This window comes from Colius striatus, chromosome 1, assembly GCF_028858725.1.
Source record: "Colius striatus isolate bColStr4 chromosome 1, bColStr4.1.hap1, whole genome shotgun sequence".
NCBI classification, from domain to species: Eukaryota; Metazoa; Chordata; class Aves; order Coliiformes; family Coliidae; genus Colius; species Colius striatus.
This window is the reverse complement of record NC_084759.1, coordinates 143,604,908-143,630,079: the sequence shown is the minus strand read 5'-3', so window position 1 is coordinate 143,630,079 and position 25,172 is coordinate 143,604,908. Positions and strand designations below refer to the sequence as shown.

General features: G+C 40.1%; 1 protein-coding gene across 1 annotated transcript in view; it reads left to right on the top strand.

Moving 5' to 3' along the window:
* DENND5B (DENN domain containing 5B) overlaps positions 1–25,172 on the top strand; it is a 118,360-nt gene that overhangs the window by 42,117 nt on the left and 51,071 nt on the right. The window contains exons 2-3 of the mRNA XM_062010335.1: positions 11,978–12,087; positions 17,078–17,744. Of these exons, the coding sequence (XP_061866319.1) occupies positions 11,978–12,087; positions 17,078–17,744 (777 nt within the window). The remainder of the gene's footprint in view (positions 1–11,977; positions 12,088–17,077; positions 17,745–25,172) is intronic.

The window sequence follows — 25,172 nt, the reverse complement described above, 5'->3', positions numbered from 1 at the left end:
CATGTGGCTTAGATGTGCAATTACTGTGCACTGATAGCTTCTTAATGATCCCTTGTGTAAACTCACTGGCAGCAGCCAGTTCTTCAAACAGTTTCTAAATGCAGGTGGTGTTGACATGTAAGTTCTTGCAAAGATGTTTGTGGCAGAAGAGGCATTTTAACTGGATAGTTACAAGAACTGATCTTTCAATGTGATGATATTTTTGCTTTTTAACAATGTTCGAACACTTTTAGTTGACAAAACTCCCTTGTGTTTTTTTCAAAGCTAATAAGAATTGCATCATCCAGCAGGCTGTGCAAATGCTTTGTTCCTTTGGTGGCCGGTTTGCCCACAGTAGACGCATTTGCAGCAATATACTGACCTCCAATTATTGTAGTACAGCTGAGTTGAAGCAGCTGAGAGAAATCTCCAAATTGAAATGATTTCTTGGGTAGCTTTTAAGTGGAAGTATCAGCTCTAAGGACCAATCCAGCTGTGTGGGTAGCAGATCCTTGTCTGCCCACATCTGCATTCCTGCTTACTACCCTTCTCCATCCGGGAGCTCTGGTAACTTCAAGCCTTGCCTGCGGGTTCTTGTGACTTTTCAGCTTGCAGAAAGTTTTCGTCTTTTCTTCTTCTAAAAGGATGCAGTTGTTGAAAACTGGCAGAAGACCAGTTCTTGGAGTCTGTCATAAGGACAATTCTTTATTGGCAACAGCATAAACAGCAGTTTCTCAAAAACCCACAGTCAAAATCAGTTTGTGCTACACAAGGGAGTGTTTCTACTTCATGACGATGAAAGAGTTTTCCTGACTACAAGGAGTAAAGTTCTTTCTGTGTTCAATCCTTTTCCCATCAAAACCACATATAACTACATTTTCATAAAGCTTAGCAGCTATAGCCTTTGACAGATGAACATTGCCTTGTTGTAACCCTTTGCTTGTAAAGGGTATATAAAACAAGTAACTCAGTACAATGAGGAGCTAATTCTGAATCCACCCCCTCTAAATCCACCTCCTGCCCCACTGATGAAATCAAATGTCTCAACCTTGCAGGTGTGGGCGATCTCTTCAAGCAATGTGTCCCTGCTCAGGGTGTTTTAAGTAGCCAGCTTGAGTGCTGCTGTTGGGTTGTTGTGGATTGTGCTATCTAAAGAAGAAAAAACTTCTTCAGAAACTGGGAATAGCTTGCCTCTGGTCACCACAGCCTGTGCTTTGGGAGAGTGCTGATTAAAAAACAGCCACAAGCCCTTTGGATCTTTTTTGTGGCTCAGCATCACCAAAGGATGGCTCCTGGGGACTTTAGAAAGCAAGGGCTTGCTTTAAAGAAGTCTATTTCCTAGCATAACAGTGCTAAGTCCAGGGAGCTAAGGCCTCAAGCTTGTGTGACATGGGTAAGAAAAAAGCTGTTCCAAAGCAAAACCCCAAATCAAGCATAGCTGACTATTCAAGCTGCAGTATGGGCATCTTTGTGCTCTGTTTATGTCAAAGTTGATTAGTGCTGAAAATGGTCCAGGACCAATTAAGCTTCTTTCTTTTCTTGTACTGATTTGCAAGCCAGGATTAATGAGTGTGGCTCAAGGTGTTATAGGTGAGTTTGTTCACACCCAGTTGTTGTTTAAACACAGCTTTGGTGAAACTGCTTCTAACATCAAGTAACAAAACACCTGAAACTTGCCATCCTGATGACTCAAGGGAGACTAATATTGGTATATGGTATTATGTGCATTGCAGAGCGGTTTAGAAAAATCTTGTCTTCATACAGCCTGGTTTAAAAGCTAACTGAACACACTGTAATTATAAAACTAAAGCTTCTTGTTCTTGTACTAAAAAAGCCCCAAAGCAAAATTTACTGAAAAATCTCCCTTTCTTTCCTGCATTCTTGCATGCAGATCTAAACAGTAATAGTACAGTGATTCTTAGGAGGAGTTCTGGTTGTTTTGGTGGGTTTTTCCCTTTCCTCATCGTTAGAAATACAGACTGTAATAAAGCATATCTTGAGACAAGATTCTTGTACTACCTCTGTCACAGTGGAATAGAAGATAAAACCTGCTTTAAGATTCAATTGAATTGAATATGGTGTTTGTGAGTGCCTGTTTCCAAAACCAGTCTGAGAATGTGGCATTGTGTTTTAACACAGAAATCGTGTACGTTTGAACTTGATCCCCTGCCCTTGTAAATGAGTAGAAAGTACAAATGTGAAAGGGGTCCTGTGCAAAAGGCAGAACTGGATTCCTCATTCTGTGTTCAGTTCTCGGAGGCAGGTGAACACGTGAAACAAGGAGTGAGAAATGGGCATTGCAGTGATCAGGAAGCTGTCCAAACTTTGCAGAGGACATGACTGTATGTAAAATGCCTTCCCTTTCTTGGTGGTTCAGCCAAAGCCTGCAGTCAGGTGCCTGTTGCGACAAAGCCAGGGACTCCCTCATGGAATTGGCTTTGGCATCCTGCTGTGTTTAATTAAGGACCTGAGTCTTACTTTTGTATGAGTATTTTTCTCTCTGCCATTGTTACTGTTCTTCTAGGAGGTGAAGGATGGATTCCAAACCCTTCAGTTTCATATAGTTATGTACATTGCTCATTTGCTAGGCAACTAACCAAAAGATTAGCAGGCAATTTCAGAGTAATGATATATGAAACTTAAGTGAACTTTTAATTATTGCTCAAGTTGTTTTCTGTATTGGCAAAAATGGCCACTCATTCCGTGTCCAATATTCCAAATGAACAGCAGATTTGAACATCAAGGTACAATAAAAAAGAAAATGTACCTCTTGCTGAATTTAAACAGGAAAGACCAAGGATCTCTGGGGCATGCTTTCCGTATGCCACCTGGCAGTGCATTGGGAGCCCGTGCTTGGGAAAGCAACATGGCAGCATAAACAGAATGAGTGAATTCCAGACACCTTGATTTCTAGGGAAAACAAAAGACCGAGATGTAAATAATTTCCTATAAGTCTGGGTTTACACCTGCTTCACTTTTTCCTGCTAATACATTCCAGCCTTTGGAGATAGACTTCCAATGTAATCATATAGGAGCACTGTGTCTCAGGTACCTGTTTATTAAACTCTGTGCACCCCACTGCAAAAAAAATAAATCACCCAAATGGACATAATTTAAGCCACCAGTTTTTGGATTTGAAAAGACTGTGATGCAATTTTATGTGAAAGGGATGGTGTAATTCATACTTGTTTGCTATTGTAGTGAGATGTCTGTGGTCTGTTAACAGCTGGGAGTTGGGGCTATTTTAAGAAGCTGACAGTGTTGGTGCTGTATAATGTTACTCTGAAGGCAGATAGTTAAGTATTTTAATCAAGATCAGAAGAAAGGGATGATGGCAAACTGTACTCATATAAGAGCCTTTTCCTCTTTATTTAGACTTCAGCAGTAACTCTTTTAGGTGAACAAATTTCCTTTTTACTGTTTTTTTTTTTTAAATAATCCTTTTCTAAGTGTAATTACTTTTTGGCAGTAGTCATATTTGATTGCATTGTGTTTATATAAAGAATTAGGCTGTGCAACAGTGCTCATAGCTCTGTATTTATATCACTGGTGTCAATGATCTGTCATTTGACTTCTTGTGCAGGAGTTTTTATATAACTTCTGTGACTGTTTAGCCATAAGATTGATTATGATAACTTGATTATGAAAATGCTGAAATAGATAGCAAAACCAGAACCTGCCCCAAGTGTATCTGGCCATGCATCCCTTCACAAGTCGTTACGTCTTTCTTTTTTGCTCTTCCTATTGTAGAGGTGGTGGCTAAATCCGTGGAAGCTCAGTGCCAAACTCCCTTTGAATTATAATGTTGTAAAGGACTTTTGGGTAGAGCTGTGAGGGCGGCCTGGCAGAGAGGTTTGTAAAGGCAGTGTGGGTACAGGCTATTGGCAAGGGCAGTCTCCAGCTTTGGCAATTGTTTGTTTTGTTTTCTTTAACTTAAATATTGATGAAAGTTTTTAGTTCAAACAGCTCAAAAGTAGGATGCTGTAGCTTAAGACAGCTGGCATGGAAAAACATCCTGCAGATCTGAATGTGGGTTATCTTCCTAAAGAAAGGAGAAAAATATCCTAAAATACAAATTCACATTAAAAAATGTTATTGAAAGAACTTCTGTGCCCTCTGCTGAGGACTGCCTTCCCAGAAAATACACCCTTGGCAGCATTATCTGTGTCCTCTGAACTGATGCCTGGATTAACAGCTCAAGTTAGAAGGTCGTGGTGGAAATACTCTGAATTTACACCTAGAAACTGAATGACCAGAGTATTCCATGGTATTGCAGCTTACAGTACACACTCCAGGTTTATACAAAAAATAGATTGAAGTAGAGGATGATTGCATAATGCCTTTGTGTAGCATAGGAATGGGACTTTTTTGATGAAGGAATGCCATGGTGTCTGTAAAAATATTTTTGGTTTTCTGCAGGAAATGAGCAAACCAGATGGAAGAAACCTCAGTTAGACATGTTACCAAGAAGCTCTTCCAGTAGAAGTGCCTACTGGGGTACCTGTTACTGGAAGACATTAAAATTGTTCATTCAAGTTCTAAAAATAGCTTGCTTAATCAGGTTTTAGTCTAAAAGCACCCTGTTATGAAACAGAAATGATAAACAGAGCTAGTAGGCAACTTCAGTAAGTCCTGAAAATGCCACGCAGTACAGCATTGAAGGTGTAACAACAGAGCTAACAGTATCATAGTAAAGAAAACTTCTTGGGTTTAGTTCAACAGTTAAAGAAGTTAAAGCCATCAGTTAAAGAACTGATGGCTTTTCCCCCTGAGTTTCACAGGCACTGGAATGGCTCATTATACGAACAAAGAAGTCTTTCATATTTGGAGAGCTGTACGGCAGCGTGCCGTTTGAAGTACTGAGAATTTAATCTTGTTACTAATTTTGACAAGTATTTCTACGATGTATGCCATTGCATTCAACAGCTTTATAGTAACACAGTCATGAAGGGATTTATTTATCGTGTGGATTTACCCTTTGACAATAGTGGGGGGAAGAGAGGTTGCAAGGGGGAATGTTTAATGTCTGCTTCACATGTTTTTTCCCTTCCCCAGTACATTTGTATGTCTTTTCATTTTGTTCATACTTGCTTTTTTTTATCTCTGTTTGTTATGTTGTGTAGTCTTGTACAAATGGCTAGAAGCAGAACTTCATGGCAAGAGCTCAGATACTGCAAACAAAGCCTCAGGTAAAGAGGGATCAAGGACAAAACAATCACTAGGCATTCTCTGTCTCTTTATTTTCAGTCTTGTAGCTCCCCTTGAATCAAATTAAAGGTCACAGATCAAAACCAAAACCTCTGAACTTTTTCATTCTTTTACCTGATTTAAGTCAACATCTGGTAAATTTTGTTCTGTTTCTTGAAGCTCTCTTGGCAGATGTGCTTCCCCCCTCCAATGAAATGCCACTAATGGTGTCAGGTATATTCATGGATATACTATATGCTGAATGATCTTTGTGTGCTTGATCAAGACAGAAAAATATCTTGTGTGAGGCTTTATTAGAGGATACTTGCCCAGAAATCCAAGTAGGCTTAGTTAGCTGGATTTGTGAACAAAGGGTGCTGGTAGGTCCAGCTCCACCAACTTCTGCTACAGAGACCTAAAGGCTCCTGACAACTCAAGGAAGCATGTTTTGCAGTCTAGATTTAAAAAACAATATTAGTGATGTTCACACAGACACGTCAAAAAAAACCCTAAATAATTTAGATATGTTGACAAGGTACACAGCTCACTATGGTGTCCTGCTTAAATATGATCCGTCAATTCCTTTATATATTGATGTGCAAGAGGTAGGTTCAACCCTGCCCTCATCCCCTCCCAAAAGCCATCACCACCACCCTACAGAGAACTCAGGTTTTAAAACTTTGACGTGAAAATTGTTTTGGCTACTTTGTCTCATTCCTTCCTTGTAATTTTCCTCTTGCACTGTAAGATTGTGAGAGTATGGTGGTCAGAAATAATGCCGTTGAGTTAATGTCCTTAAACTCTGCCTAGCCCACCACTACCACCTTAGCATCTTGGTGAGGCTGAGAAGAAACATAGCAGAGCACAGTTTCTGCACTACTTAAACTACCTGGTTCCTGAACATGACAATTAACAGCTTAGTTTCTCCCCAGCCAAGCACTATTATTCCTGTTCACACGTTGTTTTCTCACTCACATGCTGTACGTTACTTGCTTCTTGTGCAGGGTCACCCAGTTGTCCAATAAACTTAAAGTTCAGTTTGCAGGGAAAGAACGTAGCTAGATGTGCTGAACACTTTTAATTAGAAATAGCTATCAAAGAGATTGTCACCATCAAGTGCAGTCCTGTGTATAGTCATGCTCTCAATGAGTTCTTCTGAAGGAATAAAAGATACTTTTATTTCTGTGGTCACAAGCATTCCTGTCTACGTTCCAAAGCTTGGAAGGAGAAGCAGATAGCTCACATTCCCTGGACCAGAGGGTGTGGGCAGAGGATGCCTCTGCCTATTTGGTACATATTTTTGTATGCATCTATAGTTCTAATAATTAATTAAAAGCAGATGTGCTTAAACCTTAAGAGCGATACATTTCTAAATGTGACCATTCATCTGAAAAGCATAATGACTGACAACCCCCAACTATAGCCACATTTCCCTAGTACTTGTATCTTTCATTCAAAGCACAGATCTGGTTGATTTTCTCATTTTGAGAAATCCTTTAATTTTAAAATGAAATTAATGCTTTTTTTCCCCTCTGGATCTAGCATCCATCACCATTGTTTTTAATTTGAGACTAAATCATAGAATCATAGAATGGTAGGGATTGGAAGGGACCTTTAGAGATCATCTAGTCCAACCCCCCTGCAGAAGCAGTAAATGCCTTAAAGGGAAGGCACAAGTTATTTAAGGGTACCCTTGCATAGGATGTAGTATCCAATTGACATGCAACTTGAGTCTGACACATTTTACACAGTTTAGGAAGTTTTTGAATGATAGTTTTGAAAGTATCCTGATGGTGAAAAGATTCTGCTAAAACCCAATTTTGTAATTAGCCTTTTGAGAGGCAGCTCACACTGTGAGATGTGCTATTTGCATGAATGGGTACCACACATCAGATACGATGTTTCTCTGTGTGTTCATAGTACTGTTATCTGGCCATTAATATTTTAGAGTATGTATTCAATTCACATTTGATACTTGCTTCATTTTTAATGTGCCTTGCTAATCCTGTTTGGGAAGTTAGCAAGCAAGCAAGCACTTAAAAGCACATAGTAGATTTAATGAAAATTCGCTGTTTGACTAGAATAACAGCTAAATAAATTTTATTTGCCACATGTGACTCAGCAGTTCAGAACTACCAAGGCTGAGAGTTGATAATATTAGGTACCCTTCAGTCCAGATCCCTTCCCTCATGTTTGCCAAGAAGGTTTTGCTCCCTATGGTTTTCTTCCAGCTGCTTGTCAATGTGGAGTTGGCTCTCATGGTCCACATTTCTCATCTTGTTTTGGTGAGTCAGGGTGTTTGCTGCTGGTTTGGCCAAATGATGACATTTCACCCTGACATGCAGGCTGCTTTCTGTCGTATCTCCGAATTGTTTCTTTCCTAAATTATGTATCTCCTCTAAAAACTTACCTTGCCTGACCTTCCAAGAGGCAGCTTTGTGTGGAGGGTGCAATGTCCTGTCCTCTCCTGATGACTGATTCATTCCAGTGTGGTTATTTGGCTCTTTTATTCTTTTTTGTTTGTTTTTGTCTTGTGATCACTGATTGAGGAAATTATTTTTTCTCTGTGTGTGTTTTACCTTTAATTTATGTATATATTTTTTAAACCACCATAGTAGTAAAATGCAAGCCCTGCAGGGACTCTGTAAAGGTAAGTTATTTTTGCCATTTACTTTTCTGGATAAAATGAATCCATGTTGTCAGCCTACTAGGACATTGTTACTGCTGCTTTTGTGAAGCTGGATTTCTTAAAGCAACAGTTGTGCTTCATAAGCAAAACTTTTTAGATGTGTCTACCATCGAAACAACTGCAGGAGTGTTTGCTGCAGCACATAAATTACTGGTCCTTTCCAAAAGCTGATTGAAACGCTCAGTTTTTCATTAATATAGTGCTTTACTGACAAATACACCTTTTTCTTCTCCACTGGTTCCAGATGCTGCCAGAGTATTTCTTGGCAAAATGGAAGGGAAAGTTTATAGGGGAAATGAGATGAAGGGTATTCAATAATAAGAACAGCAAAGAACCAAGGCCTTCCTCACTCTTACACCCCCAATGACATAGTTTTTGATCTAACTCAGAAATAAAGACAACTTTATCTGATGAGGTTCGTTAGTAATTGAGCCACCAAACTAGGAAAGGACGGTATTTTCACATGGACAAAACTTCCTGAATGGCTTCCCAAATCTCTCTGAGCAGTCTGTTGTGCTTCCAAAGTCTTCCAAAGTGCTGCTCGAATGCCAGAGGACAAGGTAAAAGCAAGAGAGCACCTAGCACCATGCAGCAGCTGCCCTCCCTGCTCCAGCTCAAGCTGAGACTCTGCTACCAGAATAGAAAGTTCAGTTCCCTGAGATGACGCGCCTTAGATGTGCTAGAAGCAGGGCTCTCCTGAGCGTGACCAGCACACAGGGCAAAGCTTGGCCCAATTTCTGTGGTGCTTATAAGTGAGCACAGGCATTAAAAACAGTGAATGATATGATTAATATGTATTGCTACTGGAGTCCTGTTTACAATTATGTGCTAATACCAGATGATTAGTCAATTTAGTTATTGACTGTCATCACTGGGGGCTGTTTTTCAAGAAAAGGGTGTTTTTACAATACCTATTTGATGTAGGGTGGAAAACTGGAAATCCATAAAGAAGTTTGTACTCCACTAATCACTTGCCATTAGCAGTAGAGAACTTAACAAAGTCATCCAGATGCTCTTTGAACTTTTAGTAGAAGCAACCAAACAAATTTAGCATCAATTTCAGCTTTTTGGCTAATTCACAGTTATAAAGGTAAAGTGTGTCAGCTGTGAGAAAGACTGAAGATCAGTTTAGGAAATAACTTTATGCATTTCAGTCTGATCATGCAAGCACATTAATTACTGCCTGATATTAAGAATTTTAAATGTTGCCAAGTACATTTAAGTGCTTAGCTGGAGAGGGAATCTTTGCTGGCTTTGCTTATTGGGATTTTTATTTTGTGAAACTTAAGGAATCAGTGGATGACATTATATCTTTATCTGTAATGCTCCTGCAAAGAACTTTTGGACCAAAATAAGAGGTTATTCTACTGCCATATTCTACAGTAGAGTAGCAGTCTCTGTTTTTGCGTACTTCAGTCTGAGCTTTGTAAACAAGCATAGAGAGGATCTTCAAAAACCTGTGCTCTGGATGGCCATAGCAGCTAGTGGCAATGGCAGATGTGATGAGCTAATACGCTAAATCCCAACATGCCTTTTAATTTGATCCAGTTTAGCTGATACCTTCAGTTTTCTTTATTTCTATAATGCACAGGCTTTTGCTGGATTTCTGGTTTACCTTCAGCAGTTTCAGAAACAGGCTGGATTCCCCTGCCAGAGCTCCTCACCTCTTGCCATTTCCCTTTATTCCTGCCTCAGGAAATATGGCTGCAGCATTGCATCATCTCAGATTTTTTTCTCCTCCCAAGCACAAAATATTCATGTAGAAGCTTATTTGGTTTTCTCCCCCATGGCTAAGCATCAAAATCAATGGAGATAAGGGAGACAGTTGTAGTGCTAGGAAAAGAGAAAATCATAGAATGGTAGGGGTTGGAAAGGACCTTTAGAGATCATCTAGTTCAACCCCCCTGCAGAAGCAGGTTCACCTAGATCAGGTCGCATAGGAACATGTCCAGGCAGATCTTGAAGACCTCCAAGGAAGGAGACTCCACAACCCCTCTGGGCAGCCTGTGCCACTGCTCCATCACCCTCACAGTGAAATAGGTTTTTTTATGTTTAAGTGGAACTTTTTGTGTTCCAGCTTCATCCCATTACTCTTTGTCCTATGTGTGATGTGATGTGTCTAAATCCCATGTTAAAAATAAGCTGTTGTATAAAAATATCCATATCTTTAAAATCTCAGCGATGTCCTGGGAAAGAAAAGATTTTAAGCTCTTTCTCTGAATGCATTTGAAAGTGAGTGCTGTTGAAAGAGTTACTTAGCTCTCCTCCCAAGCTCACTCAGTACAGCAGCTCTTGCAGTGGGGCAAGGTGCAGTCCCAGCACAGCTGACTCACACATCTCAAGGAATTTCCACCTGCCTACACACGTCCTCATGAAGGGGAACTCTGGTGTAAGCCTCCACTTCCCCTTCCCGACCAAGCAGGAGGCTGGTGTTGGTGTAAGAAATGCCCGACCTTCACCTGCTTTTCCTCCACGTGCCTCTATTGTATGGGTGCTGCTGTAATGACTCTGACACTGCAGCCCCTGAGAGACGCTGAAGGTTCTGCCCTCTACGTTGAAGATGTGTTGAGGGTTTTGTATAACAAATGGTTTTGAACCCTTCTAAAATTTTACCTGGATAGTTTTTACCTTGTGAACTGCCACTGCAGTTTTCTCCATTATCTTGTGTTCCCCACAATTATCTGTGGATCCTAAGCTCTGCCAGACAAAGACTGAGAAACACTGCTTTCAAGTATCAGTTTGTACATAAATTTCCTTGGATTAATTCACGCTGAGACAAACGATTGTGTAGACTGTGCTTTGCAAGGAGCAAAGGGCATGTACTGAATGGATGTGGTCTCAGAAACCTTCGGGTAACTGCTGAACTGTGAATTTTGCAACATCACTCAGAGGCTACTAGCTCCATAAAGGTTGAGTTGTCATGTGTAGCTAGTAAGCACAAATTATACTCCTGCAGTCCGTGTTGCCTTCAGAGAGGTGTTAGAGAGGTTAGTGACTTGTGGTTTAACTTTTCTATAAAAAGACTGGATTGCCTTTAGAGCTTGCCAAGCAATTAATTATTTTGTTCATCCAAAATTACGTCTCATTAAAAAATGAATGAAAATTAGTTTATTTCTTTAGCTATAAAGAGATTTTTAAAAAGAAAAAAGAAAAGAAATTCAAATCTATTTCAGTAACGTGTTCTTTAAAATACCTGTGTAATGCTAAGAAGTCCCAAAGGCAGCCTTTGAGTGCAATGTAAGATTTGGTGAAAAACGTTTCACAGCATGAACTTAAGGCTTTCATCCCATTCATCTGTCTCAGGCAAGAAAAGGACTGAACAGGAAAGACCCACCTGTAGGCTTTAAAGAAAAAACCCTGAAATTAGTAACCTGATATCTGAGAAAAGTGTGATAGGTGTAATATAATTAATAGATTTTAAGAACTGCTTATTTTGACTACTGTGGTACATACTGTAAATTATCTGATGCTGAAAACTCCATGAACAGTATCACTGAGAAATATACTATTTGTATGCTGATAACTGGATGCATTTCTGCTTGAAGTCTGATTTCAGTCTTTCTCTTTGCATTTGCTGGATTCTTTGTGTGGAAAAAGTCTGTCACTGAAATTTGATGTAGAAAAAAGAAATGTTTAATCTCCACACAGGACTTGTGATATAAAAGAGACCTATAATGAATCCTTGAATAATTTATAATAGCTGAGAGGTGCTCATACATTTTATTGACCATAAGACAGTTTTTAACAAACTTGAGGGAGAATGCTCTTTCACCATCTAAGTAAAGCCATCTGTTGATATTCAAGATATAAGGGAAGGTGGAGAATTCAGTTGAATGCAGGGTTTTCTTCTATAGAACTCCAGCAGTAATTTTTCTCTTAGCAATAAATTTCCAGCCCATAAATACTATGCTGGAAGCTGTGTGGCAGCTGTAGTAAGATTTTGTTTACAGAGTGAACCTGCATCTTTTCTGTTTCTCTTTTAAAAGTAGTACATCTGTTGGAAGTGGAAAATACCCTTTAGATTTCATAAGATAAACAAACAAAGTGAAAGAAAACTGCCCAGGCCAGCTCTCTCTGAAGCCTCACTGCTGTGTCAAGTCATTATTTCTTCATTTATTACAGGAGAAAATTTCGACCAGAGTCCCTTAAGAAGAACCTTCAAGTCCAAAGTTTTGGCCCATTATCCTCAGAACATTGAGTGGAATCCCTTTGACCAGGATGCCGTCAACATGGTAGGTAGTGAAAATCTCTTCTCAATGTGTTTCCTGACAACTTCAACCTCTCAAGTGATTCCTGGGTTGTTTACAGCCAGCCCTTGTGATGTGATGAACAAAATGCTTCTGCTAGCCAGATATGCTGGTTGAAAAGCTGTAGAGGAAAAGATATTTTGAAAATACAGAATACTTTCAGGCACAACAAAAGTGAAAAGCTGCATTTCTCTTGTTAAATCTACTGCATGGTGAAACAAGTCTAACCACCATCTCAAGTGACTGGGTGAGAAGGAATGTAGTCATCCAGGATACATACATATCCCTAGGTGGGAAGGAGGCAAACCAAGGAATTTTTAAGATACTAATATCCATTTGAAATTTTTGAGTACAAAAAACCTTGATAGTGTATATGGCAAGGGAAAGAGGAATCTCTATGCAGAAGCTGGAACTTAACAAAACCACAGCTTTTGTTTGGTAGTCACTTTTAAAGGCATCAATGCATCTTCTGTACATCTCTTTTCTGTCAGCTAAAGTTGATGTGAACATCTGTGTGGCTAAGTCCCATCAACAGGGGAGAAAGGAGAAAACAGTTTTTGGAATGGAGATAGTGACAACTCAAAGACCGATGATCCACTGGAAATTTTCCCAAAGAGTTCATAGTCGAAGGAGGTTCCCAAAATCACCAAAGCACTTGTTAAAGAACATGTCCTGACAAGGACAACAGATTGCTGGTATTTGAGTTTCCCAGTACAGAAAATGCTGTTCATTTTGTAACTTAAAAGTAACCAGTTGTTGTAATAATAACATTAAACAATAATACTGCTCCCAGCTGTTCTCAAAAATGTATCTTGGGTTTAACTCAAAATTGGAAAGTGAGGGAACCCCTTCCCCCCAGTGTAGTTTAGATGTGCTTCACATTTGAGGAGGGTAGGACTACATACTGAGTACTTCAAAACAGAACCAACCTCATTGTATGATGTGGATATGAAGTCAAGGGAATCTCGTGGCCCTCATCCAGGAGACGGAGAGATGGGGAACACATAAAACCTATGGTAAAATGGCTTTTGCAAGTGCAAAAATGCTATTGGAACTTCTCTGCATTCATAAAGATGTAGAAGACTGAAGTTCTCAATTTTGAATGACTTTTGTTTTTTGCATTGTGCCAAATATTTAATATGAAAACACACGCTCTGGAATTAGCAGTGACACAGAGAGCTGATACTGTACCACCACACATGCATAGAAAGGCAGAGATAAGCCTGATCATTCCCTCTGACAGCTGGGGATTTTTGTCTTCTGCTTCCAAATGTGCACTGATGGAGATGGTGCAGTATTTGTGCAGGTTTCCACATCATATTGTTTATATAGAAGGCATGAAGGACTCTGAACTATGTTGGAGACATTCAAAATCCACCTGGGTGAGTTCCCATGTGACCTGCTCAAGGTGGTCCTGCTCTAGTTGGACTAGATGATCTTTCAAAGTCCTCTACGACCCTTAAGATTCTGTTACTCTGATTCATGAGCACAGTTAAGATGGTAATAACTCAACTACTAAGGCTATTTATGCCTTTGAATTGGGAGGTGTTCAGAGGAGAAGTGATGGGGGAATATGCACAGAAATATGGCAGCTGGAATTACTCCATTATTTGTCTCTCACGTTACAGTTGAAAATGTCTAGTATTCATGAAGTGTGATCATATTAGTGTACAAAAATAGAATACTAAGGCCAGCAAGAGACCTATTAAAATAAAATAATTGAGCTGAGCTGCATTCAGCTGAAAACAAATAGCTGAAGAACACATCTTTCATTTGCAATGTGTCTTGGAGGAAAAAAAAAAACATTTACTAACAGCAGCAGTATTTAATGGTCTTTTAAATCATCTTTTGGAAAACTTATTTATTGTTTTGATCTGAAACATCATCTAAAGTAATATCCACCTCCACAGAATCCCTTGAGGCAATTACTGGCCTTTCTGATCTTGCCTTGCTGTATTATTTCTGCCTATGTGTTTGCTTTATATGAACTTCCAGAAGCAATTTTCCTCAGAGAAGAAAATGCATAAATCCTTGAAGGTTAACTTGTGAGAATTCTGGCTTTACGGAATGCCTAAAGAATTTCAATTGCTTCCTGGAACCGTCATGTCGCTTTAAAAATAACCCCCCGAAGTCCCAAGCAATCACTCTGCCTACGAGTCATGTTTTCTCTCCCTTTCAAAATATATCAAAGTATAGAGTTCTCTTTAATAGGGAAGCATTTCTTTCCTCCCACTGCTTTTTGTGATTATCCTTGCCTAACATCACATACTATCTTCTGTGGCCATTCTGCTAGTAATCAAGCTCAAGTTCTCAGTAGAGAAGAAAGTGAAATTTTTAGGGAGTAAGCCTCCTATTTTAGCCCACTGGCTCACCAAGGTGTATCAATCTTTGCCTGTATTTCTGACATCCAAGGAAGCCTTGCCCATTTAAAGTCTCCTGTACTGAAATAAGAGAATTATAGGTTCCTGAATGTCATTTGAAGGGGCAGGCTTTAGTACAAACAAAAGCATCTTTCTCTTCACCCCCTCATCCACGGTGCAGTTTTGGTATGGAGCTTACTGCTGTGGCATGTTGTGAACGTGAAAAACATACTGAGGCTTAAAAAGTGAACTAGAGGATTTAACAGAGAAAGAGGAGGTGAACCAGTGATAATGGTTATCTCCAAGTTTAGGAAAAAGGTATCTCTTACTCATTGCTTCTAGGGATGGGGTAGGGATTAGTTGGTGTGTATTTTTGGCTGTCTTTGTGAAGCTTCCTTTTGTTTTTACAAACCATGTTGATTGTAAGGCTTACTGCAAGTATGACATAATTACACATTTTTCTGCTGATGGATATGTTTAAAAGTAAATAGTGAAGTGCTCCAAAACCCAAAATCTTTTCCTTTCATCTGTAATTTTGGATATTTTTCCTGTGTTTATAAAAAGGGGCAAAACAGGTGTCTGACTGCCTTCTCACCATCAGTCAGACAGCTTCACCAGGCAAAGCTTTCAACTCCCCTAACATATCTGCACTTGCCCAATATTCTCCTCTGGTGCATGTGGACTAGATGGAAAGTGATTGATGTCCATGCACTAAGATGAAAGTTTGCATGCGTTAAGTGCAAATCTGAAGCTTTCTGTACTGCTGAAATATGAGCACATCCTTTTGATCTTAGCTTCTTGACTCTTGGTCATTATTGCCTGTCTCTGTACTTTCCCATCTTCCTTCCTTCCTTCCTTCCTTCCTTCCTTCCTTCCTTCCTTCCTTCCTTCCTTCCTTCCTTCCTTCCTTCTCTCCCTTCCTTCCTTCTCTCCCTTCCTCTGCCTTTTCCTCTGTCCTGATACTTCTCTGTTCTTGATTGTACCAGTACATACAATTTTGCATATCTAGGTCTTTTTCTGTAAAGTGAAGAAAATACAATCTTTGGTAGTGTTGAGATTAAAACCCATGATTTCAGCCTGATTGGATTTGCTAAGGCTACAGCCACTATTGAATGCCCAGATCTTAGAAGTCATTTTTTATTAAGGAATCCTGCCAAAAAAATAAGGTTAAAAGATATTTATTGTGCAGAATAAATTTAATTAAAGTGTGAAACAAGGATTTTTTGCTACTTCTTTACTGAAGAACCCTTAAGCATGGCACTGCTGTTACAGCTTCAATAAAAACTATAAACCTTTTGAATGAAAACGTGGCTGCTGTTCAAAAATAGTTCAAGCTCCAATTTCATGGTTTGTCAGCAAATTCCATCAATTGAATTAAATTTATCTACCAACTCCAGGCTACTCATTTCCCTATATGTTACCTTTCAGAGCAATATCTAGATAACTTAGAGGCTTGCTAGCATTTTGTGAAGTGAGTCTGGACCTCTTGCCTAAATCCCATTTGGGCTGGTAGCAGCTTTATCAGGCTGTCAAACAGTCTCTGCAAGGTGCACCGATGAGGTTGAGGATAGGATATCCCTGAATATATACAATTATTCCTCTTGACCTCTTCCACCACCAGAACAATTTACTCTTGGCCAAGCTGAGACATTAGAGGACACACTCAGTTGTGTGTAGATTCAAAACCCTTGGGAAAACTGCCTTTTGGAACAGAAGGAACACTTTGAAGGCTATCCCTCTCTTCTTTCCTTTTATTTCCTTAGATGGAAGGTACAAAGGAAGCTTTCTTTCTTCATTTATAAAGATATTGATTAAGCTAGAAAATAAAGAGTTTCATGCTGATGAACATTCAAACAAGTTTTGCTGGATGTTTGTTATTTTGTATTAGATGGTGATAGCATTCCTGAGGAATCCCTGCAAAAAGTGCCTTGAGTTATCACTAGGGATATGCTTCAGACCAAAACCACGTGTAGAAGAATCACTGCAACAGATTTTGCTGGGTGATAAAAAAAAAATGACGTTATAGATTTGGTGTGTTTTCCTCCCTGCTCCCCCCTCCAGCCTTCCAATCTAAGCTATTTTGTACACTTAAAGAAAGTAGAAAAGAAGAAAGTAAATATAACAGCTGTCAGTCAATTGATGTCTGGTTGGGGATTTTTCTTTTTAAAAAAGTAAGGAAGATCAAAGAATTTCAAGAAGTCTGTGTAATTTTAATTCAGTGGTATAAGATACTTCCTTGGCTCTCTTATTTTGGAGTACTGTGGGCATGATATATGCCGATGAGAACAAAACTGGGTGTTTTTATGTGATGTTTAAGTAAGTGAGACAAAAGCTATTCAGCACTGAAAATAATTTCACAAAATAATGAAAGTGAGTCATAATGACTTCATAGATGGGTCATTTTGGAGGGTATTTTCTTTTTGTCAGTTGTGCCTATCTCTTAAGTAGCATCAGTTTTAGGCTGTTTGTTCGTGTACTACTTTTCAAGGGGATTATGTTTAATGATAAATGGCTTGTTGCAATGCGGTGGATAAAAAGAATGTGCCTGTAAAGCAAAGTAACAAAATAAAAATGTGGCTCAGATAACTACATCCATTTCTTTTCTCTTTTTTTAGCTGTGTATGCCCAAAGGGCTGTCTTTCAGGACACAGGCAGATAACAGAGATCCACAGCTCCATTCGTTCATCATCACCAGAGAAGATGGCTCCCGTACATATGGGTTTGTGCTCACATTCTATGAGGAGGTCACAAGCAAGCAGATCTGCACAGCCATGCAAACGCTCTACCAGATGCACAACGCAGAGCAATACAGCAGTGTCTGTGCCTCCTCCTCGTGCAGCATGGACTCCTTGGCCAGCAGCATTGACGAGGGTGATGCCACATCCCTCGCCAAACTTCAGCGGTACAATTCCTACGACATCAGCAGAGACACGCTGTACGTCTCCAAATGTATATGCCTCATCACCCCTCTGCCCTTCATGCAAGCCTGCAAGAAGTTCCTGATCCAGCTCTATAAGGCAGTGACCTCGCAGCAGCCCCCACCTCTGCCCCTGGAGAGCTACATCCACAACATCCTCTATGAAGTGCCTCTGCCCCCCCCGGGGAGGTCACTGAAGTTTTATGGAGTATATGAGCCCATCATTTGCCAGAGACCTGGGCCCAACGAGCTACCACTCTCCGACTACCCGCTGAGAGAGGTCTTTGAGCTGCTGGGCCTGGAAAACCTGGTCCAAGTGTTCACCTGTGTTCTTCTGGAGATGCAGATCCTTCTGTACTCACAAGGTGGGCACTCATCCAGTGGTGCACATTGGGTCTATTGCCAGCGGGTAGTTCCTGGGCGGCTGCAGCCACAGGAGCTAATATAAAGCTGTTGATTGTCAGCAGATTTGCGAATGTAATTTGAGAATGTAATGAAAAAATGGGAGAGAAATGGATCTGTCCTAATGAAAGCACTAAATAATTGTTTCCTCCAGGCATTCTAGGTGCTGCTTGTTTAATTATGCATTTTATTTATCACTTGTGACAGCTAGCAATAGAATTCACATCATTACTATTCTTACATTGCACTTGATCATGCTGCAAGACAGCATGAAACTAATCCTATCTTCTGCAAAAATACCAGTGGAAAGTAATACATTTTGCAGAAGGTGCTCTTGCAACTTTCTTTTTCAAATTTCATCAGCACATTGAAGTTTGATGGAAGATTCCTGTGTGATGGATATGTCCCAGTTAAAGCACTAAGAGATTTTTAGCACTCAGAGGCTGAAGTTTTAATGCTGGGTTGGAACTGAGTGGCGTTGCAGTCCTACTTTTCTGACAGGGATGCTTTTACTTCTTTTTGAGATACTTAAGATGACAATTGGCAAAGGCTGCGTATGTTGGCAGAAGTTACTTGCATAGAGCCCATCCGTGTTGAGGTATGCCAGCAAGCATTTGAAAATCTGGCCTGTACCTTTCTCTTCTGGTTATATCTTTCTGCACAGTGCAATACTGTGCTACAAATGTTGGGAATCTTGACCTAGTGCTGGGTATTCTGTGAGATTTTACACCCCTATTACTATTTCCAATGTGACGATGTTGGCTATGAGTCTGGCCCTGGTGGTATTCTGGTGCCAAAAGTTATGTGCTGCAACTAGTGGAATGCACCAGAGCGTTCAAACAGGTCAAGTTCAGGTTTCCTGCTGACTTTCAAGGAGTTGTCCAGGCTTTCTGGAGGTTCCTCTGAGTCACACTGGTTGCCTGTCTATACTATCTGGTTTCCGTGATCCTGACCCTAAAGAATGAAAGTGTGTCTTAGGGAAAATGTTAGGGAAGTGTGGTTTTGTTGGACTAGAATAAACAAGATGAAGCCAGGAGGTACACATACCTTTTAACAAAAAGAGGAAAAGATGCTGAATACCTAGATGGCTCAAGCAACAGACACCTTGAAATGGAGAGAAGGGATGGGAAATCATCTAAAATGAATGCAGGTAATGAACCTTCAGGCTCCAAGAGTGAACGCTTGGGTTTGTCATATTAAGGAAAAGGTCAGTAAGTGTGTAATAATACTACTAATGACTAAATGGCTGGGAAGAATGTTCAGGAAGGTGGCAGGAGGGTGGTACTTCTGAAAATGACTGAATTCAAAGGATTGTTAGTTCCTTGTGGAGCACTGCTCCACACAGACTCCAGGGGTTTGCTTTCAAGAACTGAAAATGAAGGGCTTTATCTGCACTCAGTTTGAAGTGTGAGCAGAAATCCTGCTGTTAGTTTTGATTAGGCTGCTTTTCCCCTCCCTTCTGCTTCTGTGTGTGTGTGTGTGCTTACCCCTTTCTTCCTCGTACTGAATTTTGCAGCCTTTGCTGCTTGACACCAGGGTTCAACATGAAACAAGAACACCACTGAAATGCCTCCCCATCCCGGTTCATCATTCCCACCCTGATGTCTGTGGACTCACTGAGAACAGAGTTTTCAGTATAAGCTGGCAGCATTAGGAAAAATCTGCTTGTCAGATTACATCTCGGAAATATTTTGTGCAGATGGAGAGCAGCATATGCATTGCTTTTGTAATAGTCCTTGAGATGGATACAAAACATCCACTAAACAGTTTTGCCTCAATTTTCAGTGCTACCAGAAGTTAGATAAATAAGTGTTTTTCTTCCAGTTACTGGCTATAATTTAATGGTTTACTTGGATTGGGAGGGTTTTTTGTGTTTTCACCGTGTTGTTGGTTTGGATTTTTTAAAAATAAGATGCTGAGAATTAATACTCTTCACCATCCAAAATTCAGGTTTTTCTTCACTCTCCTTCTTTTATTGGTGAATCTGGGGATGTCTTTGACATGACCTTTACTTCCGTATCTAATGTAGATGTAACGTGCTGGCACATGGGGAAAAGCATACAGTTGTGTTAGGGAAATACTGTGATTATGTAAATAGCATTATAAAGCTGGTTCCCAGAGGTGAGGAATTTGGAGTGGAGGTCAAGTGCAAAGCCTCAGTTTTGGCATATCCTAATGGCAGGGTGCTTGACTAATTGTGCACTGCAGCTTCTTTTAAATGTCAGTCTTGATATTCCTGAAAGAAGAAAACAAAGCAGCTCTTTTCCTATTTCAGATATAACTAGGCAAGATACCACTGAAATCTCTTCACTGAACTTTGAAATCCATCAGGGAGAAACATTTTCTTTGGGAGAGAACTCCTAAGTTCTTTCAAGGCAAAAGATGGAAAGAAGCTTTTGGCTTCCGTATCTCTTATTCCAAAGTAATGAGTGAGAAAATTATTTTGCCAGTTTGTCCTTCTTTCACTTTCTGCTTTAAGGACAATGGACTCACTGGACTGTGTTTCCAGGGGCCTGACCTTGCTGCAACCTCCCCAAATTCAACAAGGACCTGGTAAAAGATGGCCTTGCATCTACAAACTGCAATTTCAAGCAAGACAGCATTGTGAACCTAAAGTCAGAATTCACTGAAATGCTACCACGCTCAGCAATCAGAGCACTGGACCAAAATTTACTTTGCTTCATCAAACTATTTCATTCAGAGTGATACTATTAGCATGTGAGAAATGTAAGCTGACATATTTTGTGGTTCTCTCAGCCTTATTGGAGAGAAGTTTTTAATGAAAAAAAAAATATTCCTCTTTTTAAAGAATAGAGACTTATTGTGAAAATTTGAGTGAAACTGTAAATCATTGGAGAATCCCGACTGTACAATAAGCCTGGTCTCCATCTGCTGATAATCTGAAACTTCTCACAAAACATCTGTCCACTAAAGGCAGATTGGGATGTGACAGCTGCAAACAACTGGGAAGAACTGGCCAAACAGCTTTAGTTCCAAACTAGTACGGGCAATGGGCTGTCTGTTGAAAGATGGAGGTCAAGTGGAGTTGCATCTTGTTGGTGATAGCAACAGTGAAGGGCTGTCAGGAAGGTTGCACAGAGACTGTACTGGCCTTTCTAGAGTGGCTTTTCTCTAGAAAACTAAGAGTTACTGATGAAAAAGTTTATTTTTAACCCTGTAGATGAGGCATAATGTTTCCAGCAGCCTGAACAAAGGCATCCAACTGAATGAAGAGGTGAGGGTGTTGGGTGACTTTACCCAGGTTGCCCTGGACACATTCCAGCATGATACGAGTGTCTGGCACAGCTCTACAGTGGGGACAGGACAAATTGGTAGCTGTTTGTACCATGGCTGCTGCTGTCAACTTTGAGTATCTAGTAGCTCTGTTATGACCGAGCAGTATCCCATCACTTGGAGAAATGAAGGGGTTGCAGTGGAGTGTAACTTTACTTTGCAGCTGTTTCAGTCAAACAGTGATGGAGAGAGTAACATGAAAGAATGATAAGTCACTTTTTGAGCTCACTTCTTAAGCTTTTAAGTTCCCAAATATTTTTAACTGCAGGCAGTTACCTTAATCCTTCATTTCTCTCAAGTTTAAACTTTAAAGCAGCCTGGTGCTAAGGAGCCATCACTATAGCTTTACAAACCAGAGTTTGTGAACTGCTGATGTGGATAATTATGTCCTTCTGGGGCAAAAGCCCCTATGAGCAAAGCATTTCAGTCTGAAGATGTGAAACATCTGTGCAGCTTGGGAGCAGCAAACAGTGCTGTTGCAGTGTTAGGGCAAAACATGGAACAAGGCAAGGATATCTTGGGAATGGGCAGAGACTTGTGCTTGCAGTCTAAGTGGCAAGACTGAAAAGACAAGTCCTTAGTGTTAATGGGGGCAGCGTGGGCTTCTAGGGACTTCATTAAAAACACTGTTAGTGGGTAGGTGTTTAAAGACTGCTCTAAGCACTGAATTTAGTCTGCAAAGGTGATACAGGAGGCTGTACCAGAAAGCACCAGAACTCTTGTGGCATCAGGTTATGTCTTCTTTTAAATAGACAAATTTTAGCAATGAGACTTTGAAAACCAAGGGAAGGGATCAGATATTTTTTCCTCGCAGTTCTTCAGGATGCGCTCTTTGGATTGCAGCCTTATAAACTTCATCCTCTAAAAATCAAAGCTTTGGATTATGGTGTGTTCCTGTGACTTTCAAAGGAGGGACATAAAAACTACCAGATGCCCGATAAAGCAAGAAACCCTGATGTAGAGGCGTGCTTGTTATCACTGAACAAGGCCCACGACATAGCACACATCTAACATCGTGTAAGCTCAGGGCTTACACACTTTCATTTATGAAACAGCCTTGCTGGTGTAGTTTTGTTATAGTTTATTCAATCGTAGAAATTAATGCCCTTGCACGTGCCTTTTATTTTATTCAAAGCACAGGTCTCCCATGTGACCATGGAGATGTCAGGGTGTTGTGAATGTCCAGCCTTCCAGCATTACCCAAATTAATAACGCTCTGCGGTGGCTGCCACAGTTTCCCAAGAATCAGTAACAAAACACCCCTGGTGTGAGATATTTGCTGGAGAGAGATGAGTTAAACTGTGCAGTCTGTGGAAACCTCAGCAATCCATTTTGTATGTCTGCCTTTCAAGGGATTTAAATATGAGAGAGAACGTGAGGATGAGACAAAGATAAACTTCTTAGAGCTTAGGCTGTTTCTACTCATTATAACGTTGAGCGTTTCCCAAGTTGTTTTTCAAAGAGCTTGAATAACTGCTCCTCAAAGATGGAAATATTCTTTGTGTTCTTTTTTTAGAAATTATAATACAAATGACTGTGCATGTATAGCCATTGCCTAGAAAAAGGTGTTGACTGAGAGATCTTTCTTATAAAAGTCTGGTTTGGGGCAGATTTTTTAAAATGAATACACAAGTGATGAGTTTGTCTTTTAAAGCATTTTTACACCAAATAGTTATGTAGAAAACCTTTGCTCTTCTGCTTGTTATTTAAATAGTTGCTCTCCATGGTAGCGTCCATCAAAACCAATGAGAAACTATTGCAGGGAGCAATTTACACGATGACAACATGTGTCTCTGCTGTCAAAGAGACTTGGGTTTAGGGCTTCAACAGCACTACAGTCAGAGGAGACTGCAGTGCCTGTTCCTCTGGAAAGGACATAAGTAATTGGATAGAATAATCAGAGAATCAAATATTGAGTCAAATATACTCTTTATTTTTAACGTAGGTGAAAAGACAAAACCATTTTTTGGTTAAAGGTGGGTCAGTTTTGTAAGCTGAAGTTGATGCGGCCTGAAAAGTCGAGTTTTTAAAGCATCTGGAAACAAGGAGAAGGAATTAGTACAAGTCTGTACCACCTCTCCACTCGTGTTTGTATTCACAATGGAAGACTGGGCAACTCCTTTTAACACTGCACACACGGGCACGCACTCCACCACCTCTCCAGTTTTTCTAATTGTGTCTGATTATTTTCCATTTTCAAATAGCTTTATCTTTTAAGAATGGAGAGAAGAAAGTTAAATTAAGCCTTAAAAAAACTGATCTTCAGAAGAGGTGTTGCCTGCCAGAGTCTGTGCTCCCCTCGACCACCGTGCTGCTCTGGTGCAGAGCTGCTGCCCATTGAGGAGGCTGCTCTGCCCCAGCAGCCCCAGGGACAAGCACAGGGCTCCTTGTGCCATCAGGGGTATTTTCACATGTCCTGTTGCTGCCTTGTGTGCTTTTGCCCTGCTCTCAGAGGCTTAACCACGCTGGTAAGGGGAGCTAATTCAGATTTTCCTGTGAATTAATTCTTAAGGTGCCTCTTAATCATAAAACTGATTTGTGCTGAACCACTCGTGGCAGGCTGTGGCATGGATAAATTGTATAAATGGAAACCTATTGAAGTGGAAGTGATTTTTTTTCTGTTGTTTGCCAATGAGGAAAAATGATAAGAATTGACCTCAATGAGTATGCTCAGGATGTTTCCTGTGGGCCAGAGCTGACTCCTAGTCTGAGGGGACAATTCTTAGTTCTGGCAATTAGAGGGAGGCTCATCTTGATCATCCTGTTTAAGAAAATATGTATTTTCAGAGTTGCATAAACTGTCCACTCTGCTTTTATCTTGTAAGTCATGTGCTGTGTCATTCAATGGTAAATCCACTCTTCCATCAGGGATAAAGGGCATTGAGATGCCCAAGGGTCGTTTCCACAGGATGCTCTGCTGGTTACAAGCCCATGTCACCGACCTGTCAATGTTCTCTGAAGTCAGCACTGGTGCAAGGTGATTTCTATGCCAAATAAACATTTCCTGAAGCGTTTTTGTGCATGTTCTCTGAACATCTCTTGAAAATCACCTGGTCTGGCTTGTCAGACATCACAGCTGCCAGTATACAAACAAGATGAGAGATGGAAGCTTCCAGGATGCTTTGAAGTCTGAGACAGGTATGCATGGTTTCTGTGGAGCTATCAAGATCTGATTTGAAAACCATTGCTTTCATAAAAAAATTCTGTCTCAGATGTGAATTTCAGATTTTCTTTTCATCTGATGTGTACTATATATAAACATTGCAGATCTGAAGGTACCAAACCCCTAGACAGGTCTCATAAGTGTTGTGCATCGTTCTTGACTCATGCTCAGAGCTCAAGGCAAAATACTAATTTTTTTTCCAATATACCTGGGTCAGCTAGTGCATATCTTGTTACAAAAAGTAGTAGCTGAACAGCAATTCATTATAATACTTCAACTGAAGAGGTAGCATGTGGAAAAACTATTAGTCACAAGAAATTAAAGCCCATTCAGGTGTTTTCCCCTGTGGAATTAGGTCTTATTCATTAAGGTTCATTGATTATTTGTCTGTTTGTTTGTTTTCTCTGTCATTGGCTTTGTTTTGTTTAAAACTACTGTTTGAATAATTTTGTTCCTTTTGATAAGATGCTCTTTGAGAAGATAATCTCATTATTATCTTTCAGGATATGAATTTAAATGCATAGCTTTGCAAAGCTGCAGTTATACTTTATGCATGTTAAAAAACAAATAGAGGTAAAGGAAGTGGTGGCCAGTTAACCTGTCTTTTGAAATGCTTCTAAGTGCTTTTGTATGTAAAGTAGGACTTAAAAAGGAAGAGGAAGCACAGTTTCTTTTTAGAACATTGTACTGAATTTAGAAGATCCAGGCTGAGACTCCAGCTATGCAGTAGGCTTTCTACATTACCTTTGGTAGGTTACTGAAACAGAGAGTTGGAAAACTGCCAAATTGTTCTTTTTTCAGGAAGTCTGGATGTGTTGAAACCAGAATAACAGAGTGCTGGACACAGCAAGGACATCTTTTCTGGTTTGCATGAGTATTTGTGTACCCTTGCACATACCTTATACTCAAAACTCATGTGGTTGGGCATTTGCTG